General features: G+C 41.5%; 1 protein-coding gene across 5 annotated transcripts in view; it reads right to left on the bottom strand.

Annotated features, from left to right (window-relative positions):
- Nucleotides 1-15,302, bottom strand: part of MAGI3 (membrane associated guanylate kinase, WW and PDZ domain containing 3) — a 172,417-nt gene that overhangs the window by 7,800 nt on the left and 149,315 nt on the right. For 2 of the 5 annotated variants that reach the window (XM_077334930.1, XM_077334932.1), the window contains 3 exons: nucleotides 15,138-15,281; nucleotides 8,762-8,806; nucleotides 4,986-5,124 (listed from right to left, as the gene is read on the bottom strand). In XM_077334930.1, the coding sequence (XP_077191045.1) occupies nucleotides 4,986-5,124; nucleotides 8,762-8,806; nucleotides 15,138-15,281 (328 nt within the window). Of the gene's footprint in view, nucleotides 1-1,448; nucleotides 1,538-4,985; nucleotides 5,125-8,761; nucleotides 8,807-15,137; nucleotides 15,282-15,302 lie in introns of all 5 variants that reach the window. The other 3 variants (XM_077334933.1, XM_077334934.1, XM_077334931.1) reach the window with 3 other exon arrangements.

Here is a 15,302-nt window from a genome sequence, read left to right as displayed (position 1 = left end):
TTTCACATCTCAATCAGGTCACATTACAGATTAGTCCAGTTTGTTCTGCAGGGTCACCATTATCAGTATGCATTGCTCTTCAGCTCATCCTCACTGAAATACTGAGTATAACTTCTGAATCGCTAGTCACCTTGTTACTCTTAGAAGACATTAATATTGCTAAGATGTCATTCTGAACTTTGTGCTTTACAAGCAGACCTTCCTTATATAAGGTTCCACAAAGAGAAGGTTGCCTTTCATCTTGATGTTTCTTTTCTGCTGAAGATGGCATAAGGTTTTCATCACAATTAGCATGTGGACTGTGGATTGCACTCCTTGGATGCGAAGAAGGCCCTGTCCACGAACATCGGCAAGACTGCTGCCTTTAGACAACATACATACCCCATTTGATGATATCTAAGTCCCAAGAAAGGCCAGAGGGCATCCTCACGGGAGTGTAACCACTGGATATCTCAGATCAAGTTGCACTAGGAGCAGGATCATAAACCAGTTCAAGCTCACTCCATGAGGGCTGCTGGCAGTATCTGCAACTTTTAGCAGAAGGATTCTACTTCCTGAGATCTACAGAGCAGCCACCTGGTCCCTGTCTTGCACTTTTATGAGACATTGCGTACTACTAATCACTGGTCTTTGAATGGTCATATGAACAATCACACAACCTGCCCACCTTCACTGTCACAGATGCCCTTATGCTGCATTCTTATTTTTTGGAAGGAGCTATGACTCATTCTTGGGCCTGTGCAGTTGAAACCACATCTGAAAGGAGAGGTCTTTCATGTTTAAATGCTAGCTCTAAAAGTTTCAAACATAAGGCTCTCCACAGGTGCAAAACCTATTAGTATGAATACACAGATGACCACCTGGACAAGAATTGCAAGTAGGCAACCTGCTTTTCTTACTATAATTCCTGGGCCTTTGTAGGCTGATTGATGATCAATCCAGCTTCAAAGTCTATTATCCCCTGCTAACAGAGCCAATCTAGTCCCAAAGAAAAGTGAGCTGCTCAGCTAAGTAAAGAAGTGTTGTCAAATGTGGTCTCAGCTATAATCCCTTTCTTGTATGCTATTTCATGGATGGGAAGATAGGTATGGTACATACAGATTTCAGAAGAGAGAGCCAACTTCTTGGAAAATTGGTGTATGTTTTGCAGAAGAGAGAAAGTAGTTGCTATTCTAAGGTTTCCTGATGTTAGCAAAGAAACCATAGTTTAATGACCCATTTCCTTAGAAGGTATTCCTTAGAATATGGATATTGCTGGCATAAGAAAGGGCTTGTCGGATTCTATAGTCCTTAGCTGAATTGACAAGTGGCTTCTAAAGCAAATTATTTTGCATCAGTCATAAGCTGCCCTATAGCAATTCATGCCAAAAAGAAAACTGAAAAACAGGAGAGTGAAAAACTGTTTAAAGCAAATAAAAAGAGGTCAATCACAAGACATGCAGATTTACCAAGTCTTTAAGGAAAGACCAAGAAAAGCACTGAAAGCTTTAATGCTGCTCAGGTTTCACGTAGGAGCACAAACTGGAAGGAGCCAAACCTGAGGGAGGAAGAGAAAAAGCCCAGGACTATATACCAAATCACAGCACACAGCAAAAGATTTCATTAGAAATGTACGATTCACAAGCAGAGGCAAGAGCTGGTACAGCATAAGTATAGAAAACATTTTCTCTGTAATTCCATAACGGGGCTGAGTTGCATGGGGAGGCGAGTTTCTCTGGTTGCTTCTATTTTTTCCTTAGGTTGCCAAAGGACTATCGCTTGATTCTTGATGTTTTCAGTAAGACCGTTTACGCACTGGAGGTTTCATGCCGGGCTGCAGGCTGGTGTTTTAGTCATGGCTGGTTGCCCCACCTCTTCCTGTACCCACATGGGGGAGCATTTGACCCAGTGCACCTCATCTGCTCTCGATCTGTGTTCCTCCATGGGATCTGGGGCAGTGAAGTTCCCAGTGCATAAATGGTCTAAAAGTCACAAAGTGATTCTGCTACACTTTTTCTAGTTGAACAAAGTTAAGTCCAATGGCACCTTTAAGACCAACAAAATTGGCCACTTTTTCTACCTCTATTAGCTGTGCCAGAGTTGGGAAAGGGAGTTAATGCTAATTAATCCAAGGCACACATCATGGAAGGTCTCACTAAGCTAACAGAACAATATCTAATTGTTTCATTTTACTCTGAAGTGTTCCACCATGGGTGCATCTCCTTCCACGGAGATTAGAGCTACATATGATATCCTTTATTATTCAGCTCTTGTATTCATTAACAGCATTTTCATGTTTTCATTAACAGTCCATTACTACTTTGCTTAAGTAGTACATACAAAACAGTCTCTTGGGTCTGAGCTTCCGAGTTCAAACATTCTTAACATCATCTTAGATTCAAGTGGGTAGCTGTATTTATCTGAAGTAGCACGACAAAGCTGGAGTCCAGTGGCAGCTTTAATAAATCTTTGTTAACATCATCTTGTCACAGATAAATACGACTATATTGTCCCTTTTCAGTTGCTACGTTGCCTGCATATATGAGAAATACCAGATGCAATCTTTTGCTACGCTTATTGCCGCTTCTCAAAGAAACACATAAATTTTCAGCCATGGCTGTTCCAAGGCTAAAAATCTACATGTTGCCCCTTTGAGAAGAAATGATAATCGTGAGTACTCAGAGGATTGTGTACAGCACTTTCATTCCTTATGAGTGGTCACAGTGCCAGGAACACGACAACTGAAAAATGCTCTAGTCGCTCTCACAAAAACTACATTTGAAGGAACAAATCATTTTGCTCTGAGAGCACATGCTCCTCCAAAACACAGTGTCCTCCTCCCCAGCACATTTAAAATTGGGATTTGGGATTTCTCTTGATTTCAAACACTTTTCTCATACAAGTCAAATCAGAGTTTTTATAGGCGCATCCAATAGTTTCTGCATTTGCCATTTTGCTTGCAAATTCTACCAGTCACAATCAGAATGGCTTGTTACTGTATGATCAAATCATCATTGTTTTGCAAAGTATGTCTGACATGTTTATTTAGCAAGTAAAGAAAAATGCAAATATATTTTGCGTTTGAAACTGTGTGTGGAATTAATGATTACCCACTATGCATTACTAGCTAAAGATGGCAGGTGGTAAAGCTCAATGAGACATAGCTTGCTTGCATAATCACTTTACGGAAAGTTACCGATTGAAAAATTAAATTTAAAAGGAATATCCATTTCTGTGCAGTCTTTCCCAAGGAAATTCTGGGTAACCAGGATCTAAGAAGGAACCTGCTTTTTTAAATGCCCTGAGAAAAGTTACATCCATAACTTAATGTCTATGTGTCTATGCTATGAGACTGCTTCAGAAATTTCCCAAGGAAATAGGAAATTGTGTGGAAAAGAAATACATTTACATTTTTAAAAACATTTACATAGGAAATTTTGCACTAGCAAAGCAAAAAATAAATGTTTAAAAAGCTCCTGGGAAAACATATCCTACTGGCTTTTGAGTTATTCTTATATATTATTTACTTCACTGACAAGACAGTGGACTGGCTCCAGCTCCTGAAGTGAATGAATGCCCAGACTCCGGCAATATCTGAGAGCAGAACTGGCAGTAGGGCTTACGAGGACATTTGCTTTTCTGTTAGGAAGGCAGTCAGAAGACAGTTAGATGCTCTTGAACCCCCTTACCAGATGGGTTTCAGGACTTAATTTCTTTCTAGATAAAAATGAATCTAAGCTAACCAAGATGTGGGTTCTAACCTATATTTCCCACAAGCAAAGGAATAGATTTATGTACGTGTAGGGAAAGAAGATTATAATTTGAGAAAAACATGCAGGAAAATGGCCAAACTATGTACAAGTCCAGACAGGTATGTGACGAGTTGTGGTCTTCCAAAGGTTGCAAACTCAGCAGATGTGAATGACTGACTTCCTCAAGATGGAGAAGAGAACATTAAGGCAGACCAAACTTCCATTTCTTTTTCAGTATTAGAAAACAGTCAGAAGAATTTAAAAGGGCAATACCAATACCCTTGGGCAGGTAAGTCAGCTGAATGGACCTTGCTGTCCCCCTTTTACAGGATCTATGGGATGACTCTTCACCTAAACATGCTTCCGGCAAGGACAGGTTATAAGTCTCACAATATCTTATACAAATGAAGATTCATCTCTCTGAAGCCACTTTACACGTGTCTTTATAATGAATGCTTCCTGCCCTGGCCTGATACTGCATGCATGGATAGATCTTGAAAAATTTACACTGTTAACCGAGTCAGAACACATTTTTTGCATTGTGATGAGTCTCCACAGGACATACATCTAGCTGCTTCATTCATTTACTTAGGCCAGTTCATTTACGGGCAAACACTGAGGAACACTATCAAAGATAGAATGGACTTTGGGAAGAGACAAAGGATTTGACCAAGATATAACAGAAACTACTTTTGTAGCAATACAAATCAAAGTTGGGGTTACCATTAGAAAGAGAACATTTGGCATGAATTTCTTGAAAGGAATGAAATCAATGCATAGGAATGGAACTTATGATGCTTCTCAACATGACCCACAGTGACTGTTTCCTTGTGTGGCTGGACTTGCAAGTGACCATATGGCTACAGACCCACTGCATCACTGTTTCTCTTGAGGGTGTCGGCTGAAGATGGCTGGTATGAAAACGATTAGATGAGTTCAAACAGTGCCTCCACTATACAGAGCCTTGGAGAGGAACTCCCCCACCCCAACACTACTGCTGGAAAGAAAGATATAAAAATGTAGAGAGCAGGAAGACATTTGAAAGACTGTAAGAACAGAAAGGGGGTGAGTAGGAATGTCTAAATGCAGTCAGGTTCATGGACCTGCCTCCCTAGGAGAAGGCAGACTTAACTGTTTCCTCATTGTTTTTAACAATGAAGAACAGCAGCATCCTCAATATGAAATACAAGTAAATATGAATTCCCTGTCTCATCCACCAGCTCTGTAGACAAGGCAGCAGTTCCAGCATCTTACCATGGTCTGGTATTAAGCCGGTTCCAGGTCGCAAAAGAAGGAGAACTTTATTTCCTCCAGACTGAATCAATTCAATGGCTCGTGTATGGGTGATTCCTTGAGTTGGTTCTCCATTGATTTCAACAATCTGATCACCAACCTGAGGAGAGAAAAGCACCCAGAGTAAATTACAAAGAATATTCAAATGCCTGCTGTTTAGGAGAAGTACTTTAGCTCCTTCTTTTAACACCCCCCCCCATTTACAGGTTGTGTGCCTTTAATCAATTCCTTTGGATCCAGCCCATAATATAAATAATCAAGAGTTGTAAAAGTAGATTAAAAAGTTATATTCAGAAGCCTCAAATTTACTATAAGTTGTAAATAACATTTTTTGTATACAAAACTGACATCCATATCCATTCAATGCAACAAGTGCAGCTTGGGATTTATTTAAAAAGCTATTAGCTTCATTAAAAGCATTAGTTCACATACTTTTGGAAACCATTCTCTCGCTGTGATAGGGCTATCCTGTCCTTCACCTTTTCTAACACATACTATCTTAACCAGAATCTTTAATAATGGCCATCAGGTACAAAAGTGTCATTGAACAAATCCTGGTATCACAGAAATAAAACTGCCTTGTCTGGAGTGCTGTTTTTATGTCCTTCCCTGTTTCTGGCTTACGGTACACTGGAAGATAATGTACATTTGGTGGGTGGTAGTAGATTAATGGGTTAAAAGCTACTGAATTAGTGTAGTTTCTAAGGTAGTTTTTCTAGCATTTATTACCTCTCTGGCAAAAAGGAGAAAATAGGAATATAATACAGTTGCCAAATCTGGGTTGGAAAATTCCCAGAGACTGGGGAGGGTGAATCCAGGGATTGGGAGGGCCGGGAGAAGAGAAAGACTTCAGTGGGATGTAATGTCATAGAGTCAACTCCCCCAAAGTAGCCAATTGCTCCAGGGGAACCGTAGTCTGAAGATAAACTATAATTTTGGGAGATTTCCAGGTCCTACTTGGAGGTTGGTACGCTTAGAACATAAATTGTAAATGATCCCAACTCTCTAGACAGCAACTTCTCCATAAAAATGAGTCTACAGAAAAGTCTTTAGGTGCATTTCCCACAAACCTAAATGTTGGTCTATATTGAAATATGCTTCCCTGTACAGAGGTTAATATGGAGATGTCGACATTGTTTTACTGCTCCTATATTTAGTAATGTGATAAGAACAAAATTTCTTTCCATAACATACTTCTCTTTCAAGCATAGTAAAGACTGATATTATTGGTCAGCCATCATATTTTTATCACCGTCATCTCAAATCCAATCATTCAGTTTTGCAGTATAACGCATCAATACATCTGTATACATAAAGAGTGATTCATGCTTCTGACGATAAACTAAATGTTCTAAAGGCCCTGCCTGCCAGGAGCCTTCTGAAAGTTTAGCATGTAGGCAGAAGGCCCCCGGCCCTGGTGGGCTGCAGAGAGAAGCCTCTCTGTGCTCTGCAAGGACAGTACCAGGACCAGGAAATTGGGCAGCGCCTCTCCCAATGGGGAAAGATGCTGCCTGGCTCCTTAAGACCCTGCCCCTGCAGGGCACAAAGAGCTGTGCTGTGCCAGGGAGTTGGGCCATGCCTCTTCCGATGGGGAGGGGCGCTGCCCAGCTCCTTAAGACCCCTGCCCCCGTGAGCCACAGAAAGAAGGCTCTCTGCATCCCACGGGGCATTGCTGGGGCCAAGGAGCTAGGCAACGCCTCTCCTGATGGGGAGGAAGGCGCTAACCAGCTGCTTATATCCTCCGCCGCTGCGGCTGCAGACAGAAGCCTCTCTGCGCCTGCCCAAACCACTACCTAGCATCCAGTGGATGAACTTCTGGTTTTATCATACTTAATTCAACCCCCTAGCATAATCTATACTGAAATAAACATATGCTGGATTTACCACACACCTCACTGCCTAAATGCATGCTTATTCTTCTATCACTTCTCCAGAAATCTAACATGCAGCGCCAAATTCTAAAGCTGACCCAAAGTCACATAGACTAAAAAGGTAAAGGTAAAGGTATCCCCTGTGCAAGCACCGAGTCATGTCTGACCCTTGGGGTGACGCCCTCTAGCGTTTTCATGGCAGACTCAACACGGGGTGGTTTGCCAGTGCCTTCCCCAGTCATGACCGTTTACCCCCCAGCAAGCTGGGTACTCATTTTACCGACCTCGGAAGGATGGAAGGCTGAGTCAACCTTGAGCCGGCTGCTGGGATTGAACTCCCAGCCTTATGGGCAAAGCTTTCAGACGGCTGCCTTACCACTCTGCGCCACAAGAGGCTCTTGTGAGCCACATAGACTAGGGGTATACAAATTTTTAACTGATATTTTTTTGTTTGGATCTATCAGACCTGAAATAAATTCAGAATTCCCAAGAAGCTCTGGACCCAATAATGATATGGTATTTGGATTTGGTATTTTTAGGAAATCATTAATTTTTTCACATCCAATACATCAGAAGCAAAAATATTAGTTTTTTAAAAAAATGCCGGCTCGATCCTGGGGCTGCCTTAACTTCTCCCGCAGCACGGTTTAAACAGTGCAGCAGGAGAAGTTATCCCTAGGACCTGCTGTGCCACAGCTAGCAGATTCCTCCCTGTGGCACAGCATCTTTTGGGGGTGGTTTCTCCCATAGCCGGGTTTAAACAGGGCTGCACAAGAAGCCAGCCCCAAGCCAAGCTGGCAGGAACAGTCTGCTCCCCCAAGCACAGCTGATCCTCGGGCTGTCTTCTGCAGTCCTTCCCTAATGTTGACCTAATATAGCTGTGATTCTAGCAAGCAAGAAGAACTTGTGTGACATTTCACACACATTGACCTATTTTGCACAGTAGCCATTGCACCAGACTGCTTCCAGTTCCTCCGTCATACTTCCTGGGCTAGACTGGGAAAGGTTTTCTCCGTGGGCCCCGGTCCACTCCGGATTACTGCCTCCACATGAGGCAGCCAGAGTGGAGTGCTTTGCAGTGGGGGTGGGAGGGGGTTTAGTTTTAAAAATCCTCATGAAATTTTTTAAAATGCTCCAGTCAGCTCCGTGCTGCCATGAAACACCACAGAAACAACTGGGATATTTTTTGTCCCTTCCAGGATGCTGTGGGAGGGGGAGGAGCCAATCCTGGAAGGCCTGTCTCTTCCCCTTCCAAATGGGCCTGGCCTGAGATAAGCCCCATTGGCACCTGTGGCAAAAAAGGGAATGCATAAATATCTACATTTCCTTGCCGTGGGACAATGGAGGGTCTGATTCAGGCCAGACCTGGGCTTGGCCAACACCAACATCATGTTGAAGCAAGTATTAGCCCCAATGCCAGAGGGGCACCGGCCTGGCCTTTCTCCCCCATATGGAAATGTCACTGTGACTTATTTAAACTGGGTGACTACCCATGCAATACTGCTTTGTGTGCAACATAGGTATATAAGTGCAACATTAGCCCAAGTTAGCTGACCTCTGGGGTTTTCACATGGCATGTCTAGCACTTAAGGGTACAGTTTAAGCCAGATGGGTGAGCATGCAGAATGTTGCACAGATAAGTTTGTCTTCCCTATCAGCATCACTTTTAAAACAGATTCCACATGTGGGTGCTAATGGGTACTATTGAACAGCATCAGCTGTTTACTGCTCCAGAATTTCTTACACAATTTAAATATTTGCTTTTTTAAGCATTATGCTGAATGATCTTGAACAGGGAGGCAAAATGAAATGCATACAATTATTATAAGGTTTAAGTGAAAAATGGGAGAATGAGAGAACAAATACCCGTTCTGAAGGTCTGACAGAGCTGGACTGTGGAGATGCCTCCTTCTGAAGGGATTTGGTGCAAAAGAAATAAGGAAGAATCATAACATTTTTAGGAATGCTAAGAAAGATTAGATGCTTCCACGATGAGCAACAAGGAGAGGGTGGAATGGAAACAGGCGTTGAACCGGAGGGCTGGGGTCTCTTTCTGGTGAGCACATCGGGTGGTTATAGTTGGAGGCATTTTCTAAATACAGAACAGTGCATCCTGATAGCAACTCCTGACTGAGTAGTAATGGGACTGCTGGGTGGGTGGGGTTGGGTGTCAGGGTAAAGGGACATACAAGGCAAGAATTGTGATATGTGTGATTGCAATTAAGTCACTTTGCCACCAGGTGTCACCACGTCATACAATCTGCAGTTCAGTTTTGTGAATTGCGTAACAGTCTTGCTAGTATAAATTTTACATAGCACTGTGTTAAAGTCTGATATCCCAGGTATAATGAAGGGGATTGAAGAGATAGCACTTAAAACATAGGACAAAGTGGTGTTTCAACCCAGTTATATGGAGCAGTTTCTGTATTTAAGAATGGGGACAGTTTACAAAGCTTTACAGTACTCCTTCTCCAGCTATTTAATAGGAAGTTGAAAAGACCATGCAATACTAGAGGAGTTCATTTCAGGGAACACATGCACTTAGGTGGAAAGATTCTACACTGACTGAGAAATAGTATAGGACAGCTTTTGTGGCTCAGATCTGGAACTGGCTTCAGGTTTCATTATCTTAACTACCTTACTGCCAGTTGGAGACAAATGTCATCATTCTCTCAGATGACTGCAATAAAAATACTGTGGTAGCAATGTATTACAGGCTATTCAGCCACACAAAGGCTTCTGCAAGAAAGATCTGGTGATAGCTACTATTAACTCTTGCAGATATAATTTATTCTATACTTTATAAATACATTCCAGAATGAAATGTATTGCAGTTAATGACCCAACAGAAAACAAATTTCTATCAGTATAGTTTTCTATCAATCAGCACACCATATGCTTTTTAAATACTCTGATAAACAACAACAGTCTGGTCAAATCCACAGCTAGCCAGGGAGAATGAACTGCAGATAGAACAATGAACAAAAACTTGATTTTGCCTAGGTGAGTAGCTCCTAGAGAAACAAGCCGACAAACAACCCATACACACAGGAGCAAATGTGGAACAGTGCATGCATAGTGTGTTCAACTTTAAACTGTGATCAAATCCAGATCAAACATGAGTATTTCTTTTTAACTTCTATTTCCTCTCTGAACAACATCAAATGTAAGAACAGTAAAATTGACCTTCTTTACAGGGTTTTTGTGAAAAATAAAGAATTAAAAGAATTAAAACGTTATGACATTAGAAATTAAGTGAATGTTGTTTTCTATGATCCTTTTAGAAGCCAGACCTATTTCTGAGATGCGTATCCATTTTTAAAAGAATAAGGATACAACCTTTACAACAGGAAACTGCTAGCAGTAGAAAAGAGCAAGAGTCCAGTAGCACATTAAGACTAACAAAATTTCTGGCAAGGTATGAGCTTTCATGAGTCACTGCTTACTTCTACATGAGTCACTGCTTACTACATACAGCTAGAATCTGAGTCCATCTGTCAATATAATCTTGGAGAGTGGAGTGATTTCAGATGCTGAATGACAATAGCAGACAACTGACAGTAGCAGGCCTGAGTGTGTTAGATGTGCAATGCAGAGGGATGGTAGGAATGAAGAAATCAACATTGGTAATGGAAAAAGAAACCCAGGTCTCAATTCAGTCCAGAAAGGTACATTATCTTGAGCTTTGTTATCAGTTGCAATTCAGCAGTCCTTCTATTCCCACTTTGAACTGTGACTCTTAGGAATGAAACTAAACATCCCCCTACTTTTTTTTTTAATGTTGCGGTAAAGTCCATTTATTTTTTGTTTGATGCAGAGGGTAGAAGGCAATGTTCCCTCTTTCCCCCCCCTACTAAGCAGAACAGTTCATATACTGATATAATTGCCTTAATCTTAAAATCCACAGTGGTCTGTGCAAGACCCTGTGTGGCTCCAGATGGCTGATGAACTGGGCTGCCTGTGTTAATGAACAGCAACTCACATGCACAGCTTAGTGGGAACACTGGCGAAAGGGCATTGCTGGCACATGATGGCATAAATCACATCAGAGGATGAACAAAAGTATGAACCTGAGATAGAATGGCTGATGTTGGCCCACTGAGAGTGTTGCTGGATCCATATGAGAAAAAGTTGGCATCTTGGTTTGCTGCAGGCCTTGATACCAGAGTCCATGCAACTGTTAAGCAGTTTATCATTGCAGTTGAGAAGTTGTTTTACGTTAGCAACTGTTTATAAGCAAGAAAAGGTCAGCCGCGCAATGCCCATGCAAGGGAAGTGTCACTATCCAGCATGGGATGTAGGTAATTAAAAAATTAGACTGACTAGAGTTGTGAGCTGCCGGTGACCACCAGTGGTCATTTTCTTTGGGCTTGTATTGTAGCAAGCTGTCCCTGTATATCATTCTGGCCTTTTGTAGTTGTAAAAACACCTGCTATAAATCCTTCAAAGTGAGTATCTCAGTCTGAGGGGCTGGAATAGATGTGATTTTAGCATAGGGCTTAGCTATAGACAATGGATGGTTTGATATGGTGGGGGTAGTAGCTGAAGACATATAGATACGTCAGTTTCTGGTATAAACTGGGGCTGGTGTGTCCTTTGTGACTCTGTATTGTAGTGTCCAGGAAATGCATTTCCTGAGTAGATTAATTTATAGGTAGATTGATGGTGGGGTGAAAGTTGTTGAAAGACTGGCAAAAACCTAGGGCTTCGTCATGGGTCAAGAAAATGAAAATGCCATCAATGAATCTCAAACAAAGGGGAATGGAAATGCCAATGGAAACGCTGTTCTAAATCTGTGATGAAAATAGTAGTGTCCTGTGGAGCCATGGCCGTGTCACTGGTTTGATAGTAAAGTTCTTACCAAACCTGAAGGAGTTGTGGATGAGAACAAACATGCAGTGTTCAGTGTCAAGATCTGCTGTTGCTGTCAGGGATGATGTTTCTAATGGCTTGTAGTTCATCCTTTTGGGGGATGTTGGTGTATAGTGACTCAACATCCATGGTAACTAGAATGCTGCTTTCTGGGAGATCGCTAATGGATTTCAGTTTCCTCAAGAAGTCTGAGATATCATGGACATAGTTGGGGGTATCAGTAATGTAAGGTCTCATGATGGAATCTGTATATCCTGATACTCCTTCAGTGATGGTGCCTATGCTCAAGACAATGGGATGTCCAGGACTGCCTGGTTTATGTATCTTTGCCAGGAGGTAGAAAGTGCCCAGTCTTGGTTTCTTGGTGTATCCATATAAATCTGTTCCTATATGTTCGTTGGTCATTTCTTCATGTTTTTGTTGAGTTCTCTGTGGGGTTTGAGGACAGCGGCCTGAGGAACTGGTGCTTGAGAGTGGTCACTCAGCTTCTCTTGTCTAGTTTATTTTGTCCATTTTGACAAGAGCTCCTCCCTTGGGAGCTTGTTTTTATCATAATATATCTGAACTGTTTTTCAGGCTGTTTCTGGCATTCTTCTTTGCCCCAAATTCTGTTAGTCTTTAAGGTGTTTCTGGACTCTTGCTCTTTTCTACAGATGTTGTAAACAGATTTACCATTATGTGAACACATATGACTATATCCAGTATATTTATTTATTTATATGTTTATGAAGTATACTTCTACATTACCAGATTTAACATGCTGCACCCATCTATAAAAATCTGTAGGCACACACAAGCCCAACCTAGTTGATCCAAATAAAATGCATCTACTTTTGCCTTCAGTATTGCCAAAGTCATCCGACTTGAATGACACAATGGCATTCGTCACACCAGCCAAAGCCCATTTGACGTAGATCCCAGTGGATGATTGGCATTCCCTGTCACCAATGCAGTTCTGCTGTTTCCATAGAATAAATAATTCAATCTCTATACAAGAGAATGTGGATGCAAATCAGCCACCAGAAATGGTAACATCTGAAAGGCAGTGGCAGAATATTTCAGCTTCCAATACATTGTGCAGTAGACCTCAAGTCACCATATCTGAACAAAAAGGTTCCAAATGGAAATTCCAACACGAACAGAACTTTCATGTTTAAGCAAATTTGATTTTATTCATTTTAGGTGCAATTTGGAAAATAAGTTCACAGTCCTTATTAACCCACTATGGCCAGAAACAGTCAGAAACTGTTGTCATGACTGCATCACTATTCTTATCTTGTCCATATTTAAGAGTCTACATAGAAATATTATAGCTCAACAGCTATCCTTCATATTTCATTGGACTTTGGCTCACTGTTTACTAATTTCTGTATCTGGGCATGCAAACATAGGCATGCATAGAGATGCATACTCCCTCTCACACACACATACCATGTGAGAATAAACTCTTCATTTATCTGACAAAGCTAGAATTGTCTTTCAAGTGCTACAAGACTTTGTTATTTTTGTTGCAAAGGACTGACACAGTTATCCCTCTGATGCCTGAATGGTTGATTTCCCAGTAGAACAGATCGGTTTCTGAGGTGTGATTACAATCTTACTCTCTTATGTCAGCTGAATGTTAAGCCAATTTCAAGAAAAAGACAGGAGATTGATTATATTTACTGTAATAGTTAAACACTTAGAGCCTTGGAGAATGGCAAACTCCATAAAAAATTAGTTATTTTCCTAAGGAACAAAGTTGGGTCCCACATGCTGCAGTGAGATTCCTCCATCCCTTTCACTGAGCAGGGGAACACAAGTTTACAAAAACAAATGCCAAGGATTCCAATGCAGACAGAGGAAAGAAAATATTTAGTAATTCTACTGGGGCAGTAATACATGCTACGTACCTCACAGATTCCAAACCCACATGCCAAGTGAACCCAAGGCATTTTCTACTGGCAAACCACATGAAACACAAATAAATCCCTGTGCGTTTGGATATACCTGAGGCAAAAAATATACTCAAAAACATCTTAATGGTATTTTTCTGTACATGGGTTTTCTCAGGAAAACGGAACAAAATACAAGGAAATCTGGGACATATTCGAGAATTAACAGTAGACTTGAAAACAGCAGAGAGGCAGGAGTAGATTGCTCCCGCCTTTCTGCTGTTTGTCAGACGTCTACTGTACTCCCTTTTAAGTTTAAAGGGAATGCAGAAGACAGTCCGAGAATCAGCTGTGCCAGGGGAAGCAGACTGTACCTGCTGGCGCTGCTTGGAGCTGGCTTCTTATATAGCCAGTTTAAACCGGGCTGAAGGAGAAGTCAGCCCCTGGATCTGCTGTGCTGCAGGGACTACGTTGCTAGCTATGGCACAGCAGATCCTGAGATATAGTTTGGTTAGGGTCCATTGGAAACTCCCCTCCCCCCCCCAAAAAATTGGGGCTTCTAAAAGATTCTGAATCTAAATACTAGTATTGAGATCTGGATATTTTGGGGGAATCTCAATTTTTTTTTCTGGTCCAATTGACTCAAATAGAAAAACTCTATATCCATAGAGTTGAGTCACTAGTTATTTACACTGCCATTAGAAGCTATGAAATCAAGTACTTCAGAAGCACCTGGGTCAGTGGTTTAGCCATGCTACAACATCTTGCTTTTTTCCATGAACTCACTCAGAAGGCCTTAGCGTCAAAAGGAGATGATCACTTGAAATACTGCGAGGTTCATAAAAGCTCACAGCAGAGCATAAAGATTGTATTGGCAGCCTAAATGTTTCTTCTGCTCCACCCCCCCCACCCCAAGATTTCAGAGTATGAGAACACGTACGTTCTATAATGTACCAAGGGTGATGTATTTTTATGTCATGAGTACATGAACTGGGAACTGCTGGGAGAGAAGCAATCTTTTCCCCCCTATTTATCATCTTCTCCTGCATTAATCAGAGGAGTTTTATTTATTTTGAAGTAGTGAATTTGTGCCACACACTCATTTATTTTAGGTTTTCACTTAAACCCATTTGCTAATTTATTTTTGTACAAGCTGAGTGTACTCCTTCATAATGCTGAAGACTTCTTTACTGTTAACTTTATAACTCCATCTTTTTTGGCAAGATGGATCAGAAAAATCCATGAATGCAATGACATGTGCGTACAAAAATAAAAACACAGGAATCCATAATTCAAGGTTTCAGCAAATAGAAAATACCATGCAAGTGGGGCCCCAGTGATAAGCACCACTGAAATGAAATCTAGGAACACTCCCCCCGAAATAAAAAACGCAGCTGTGAACATACCCTTCACAACTCAGCGGGTTAAAAGACATGAAAACGAACTTTTGAAAAGTCATCAGATTTGGATGGCAAGCTCTCAAAATCTGTACTCACATGAATTCTCCCATCTTTGATGGCGGGGCCATCCTCAGCAAGTCGGAGAATGAACAGCCCCATGTTATACTCCTTCCCTCCACGAAGGCTGAATCCAAAGCCTCGAGGGCCCCGCTCTAACTCTACAGGATAACATCCAGGACTCTAAGCAGGGAACAAGCAGGG

The sequence above is a fragment of the Paroedura picta genome, chromosome 4, assembly GCF_049243985.1.
Source record: "Paroedura picta isolate Pp20150507F chromosome 4, Ppicta_v3.0, whole genome shotgun sequence".
Taxonomy (NCBI): Eukaryota; Metazoa; Chordata; class Lepidosauria; order Squamata; family Gekkonidae; genus Paroedura; species Paroedura picta.
The sequence above is the reverse complement of the archived record's forward strand: the minus strand, read 5'-3'. Positions and strand labels throughout refer to the sequence as shown.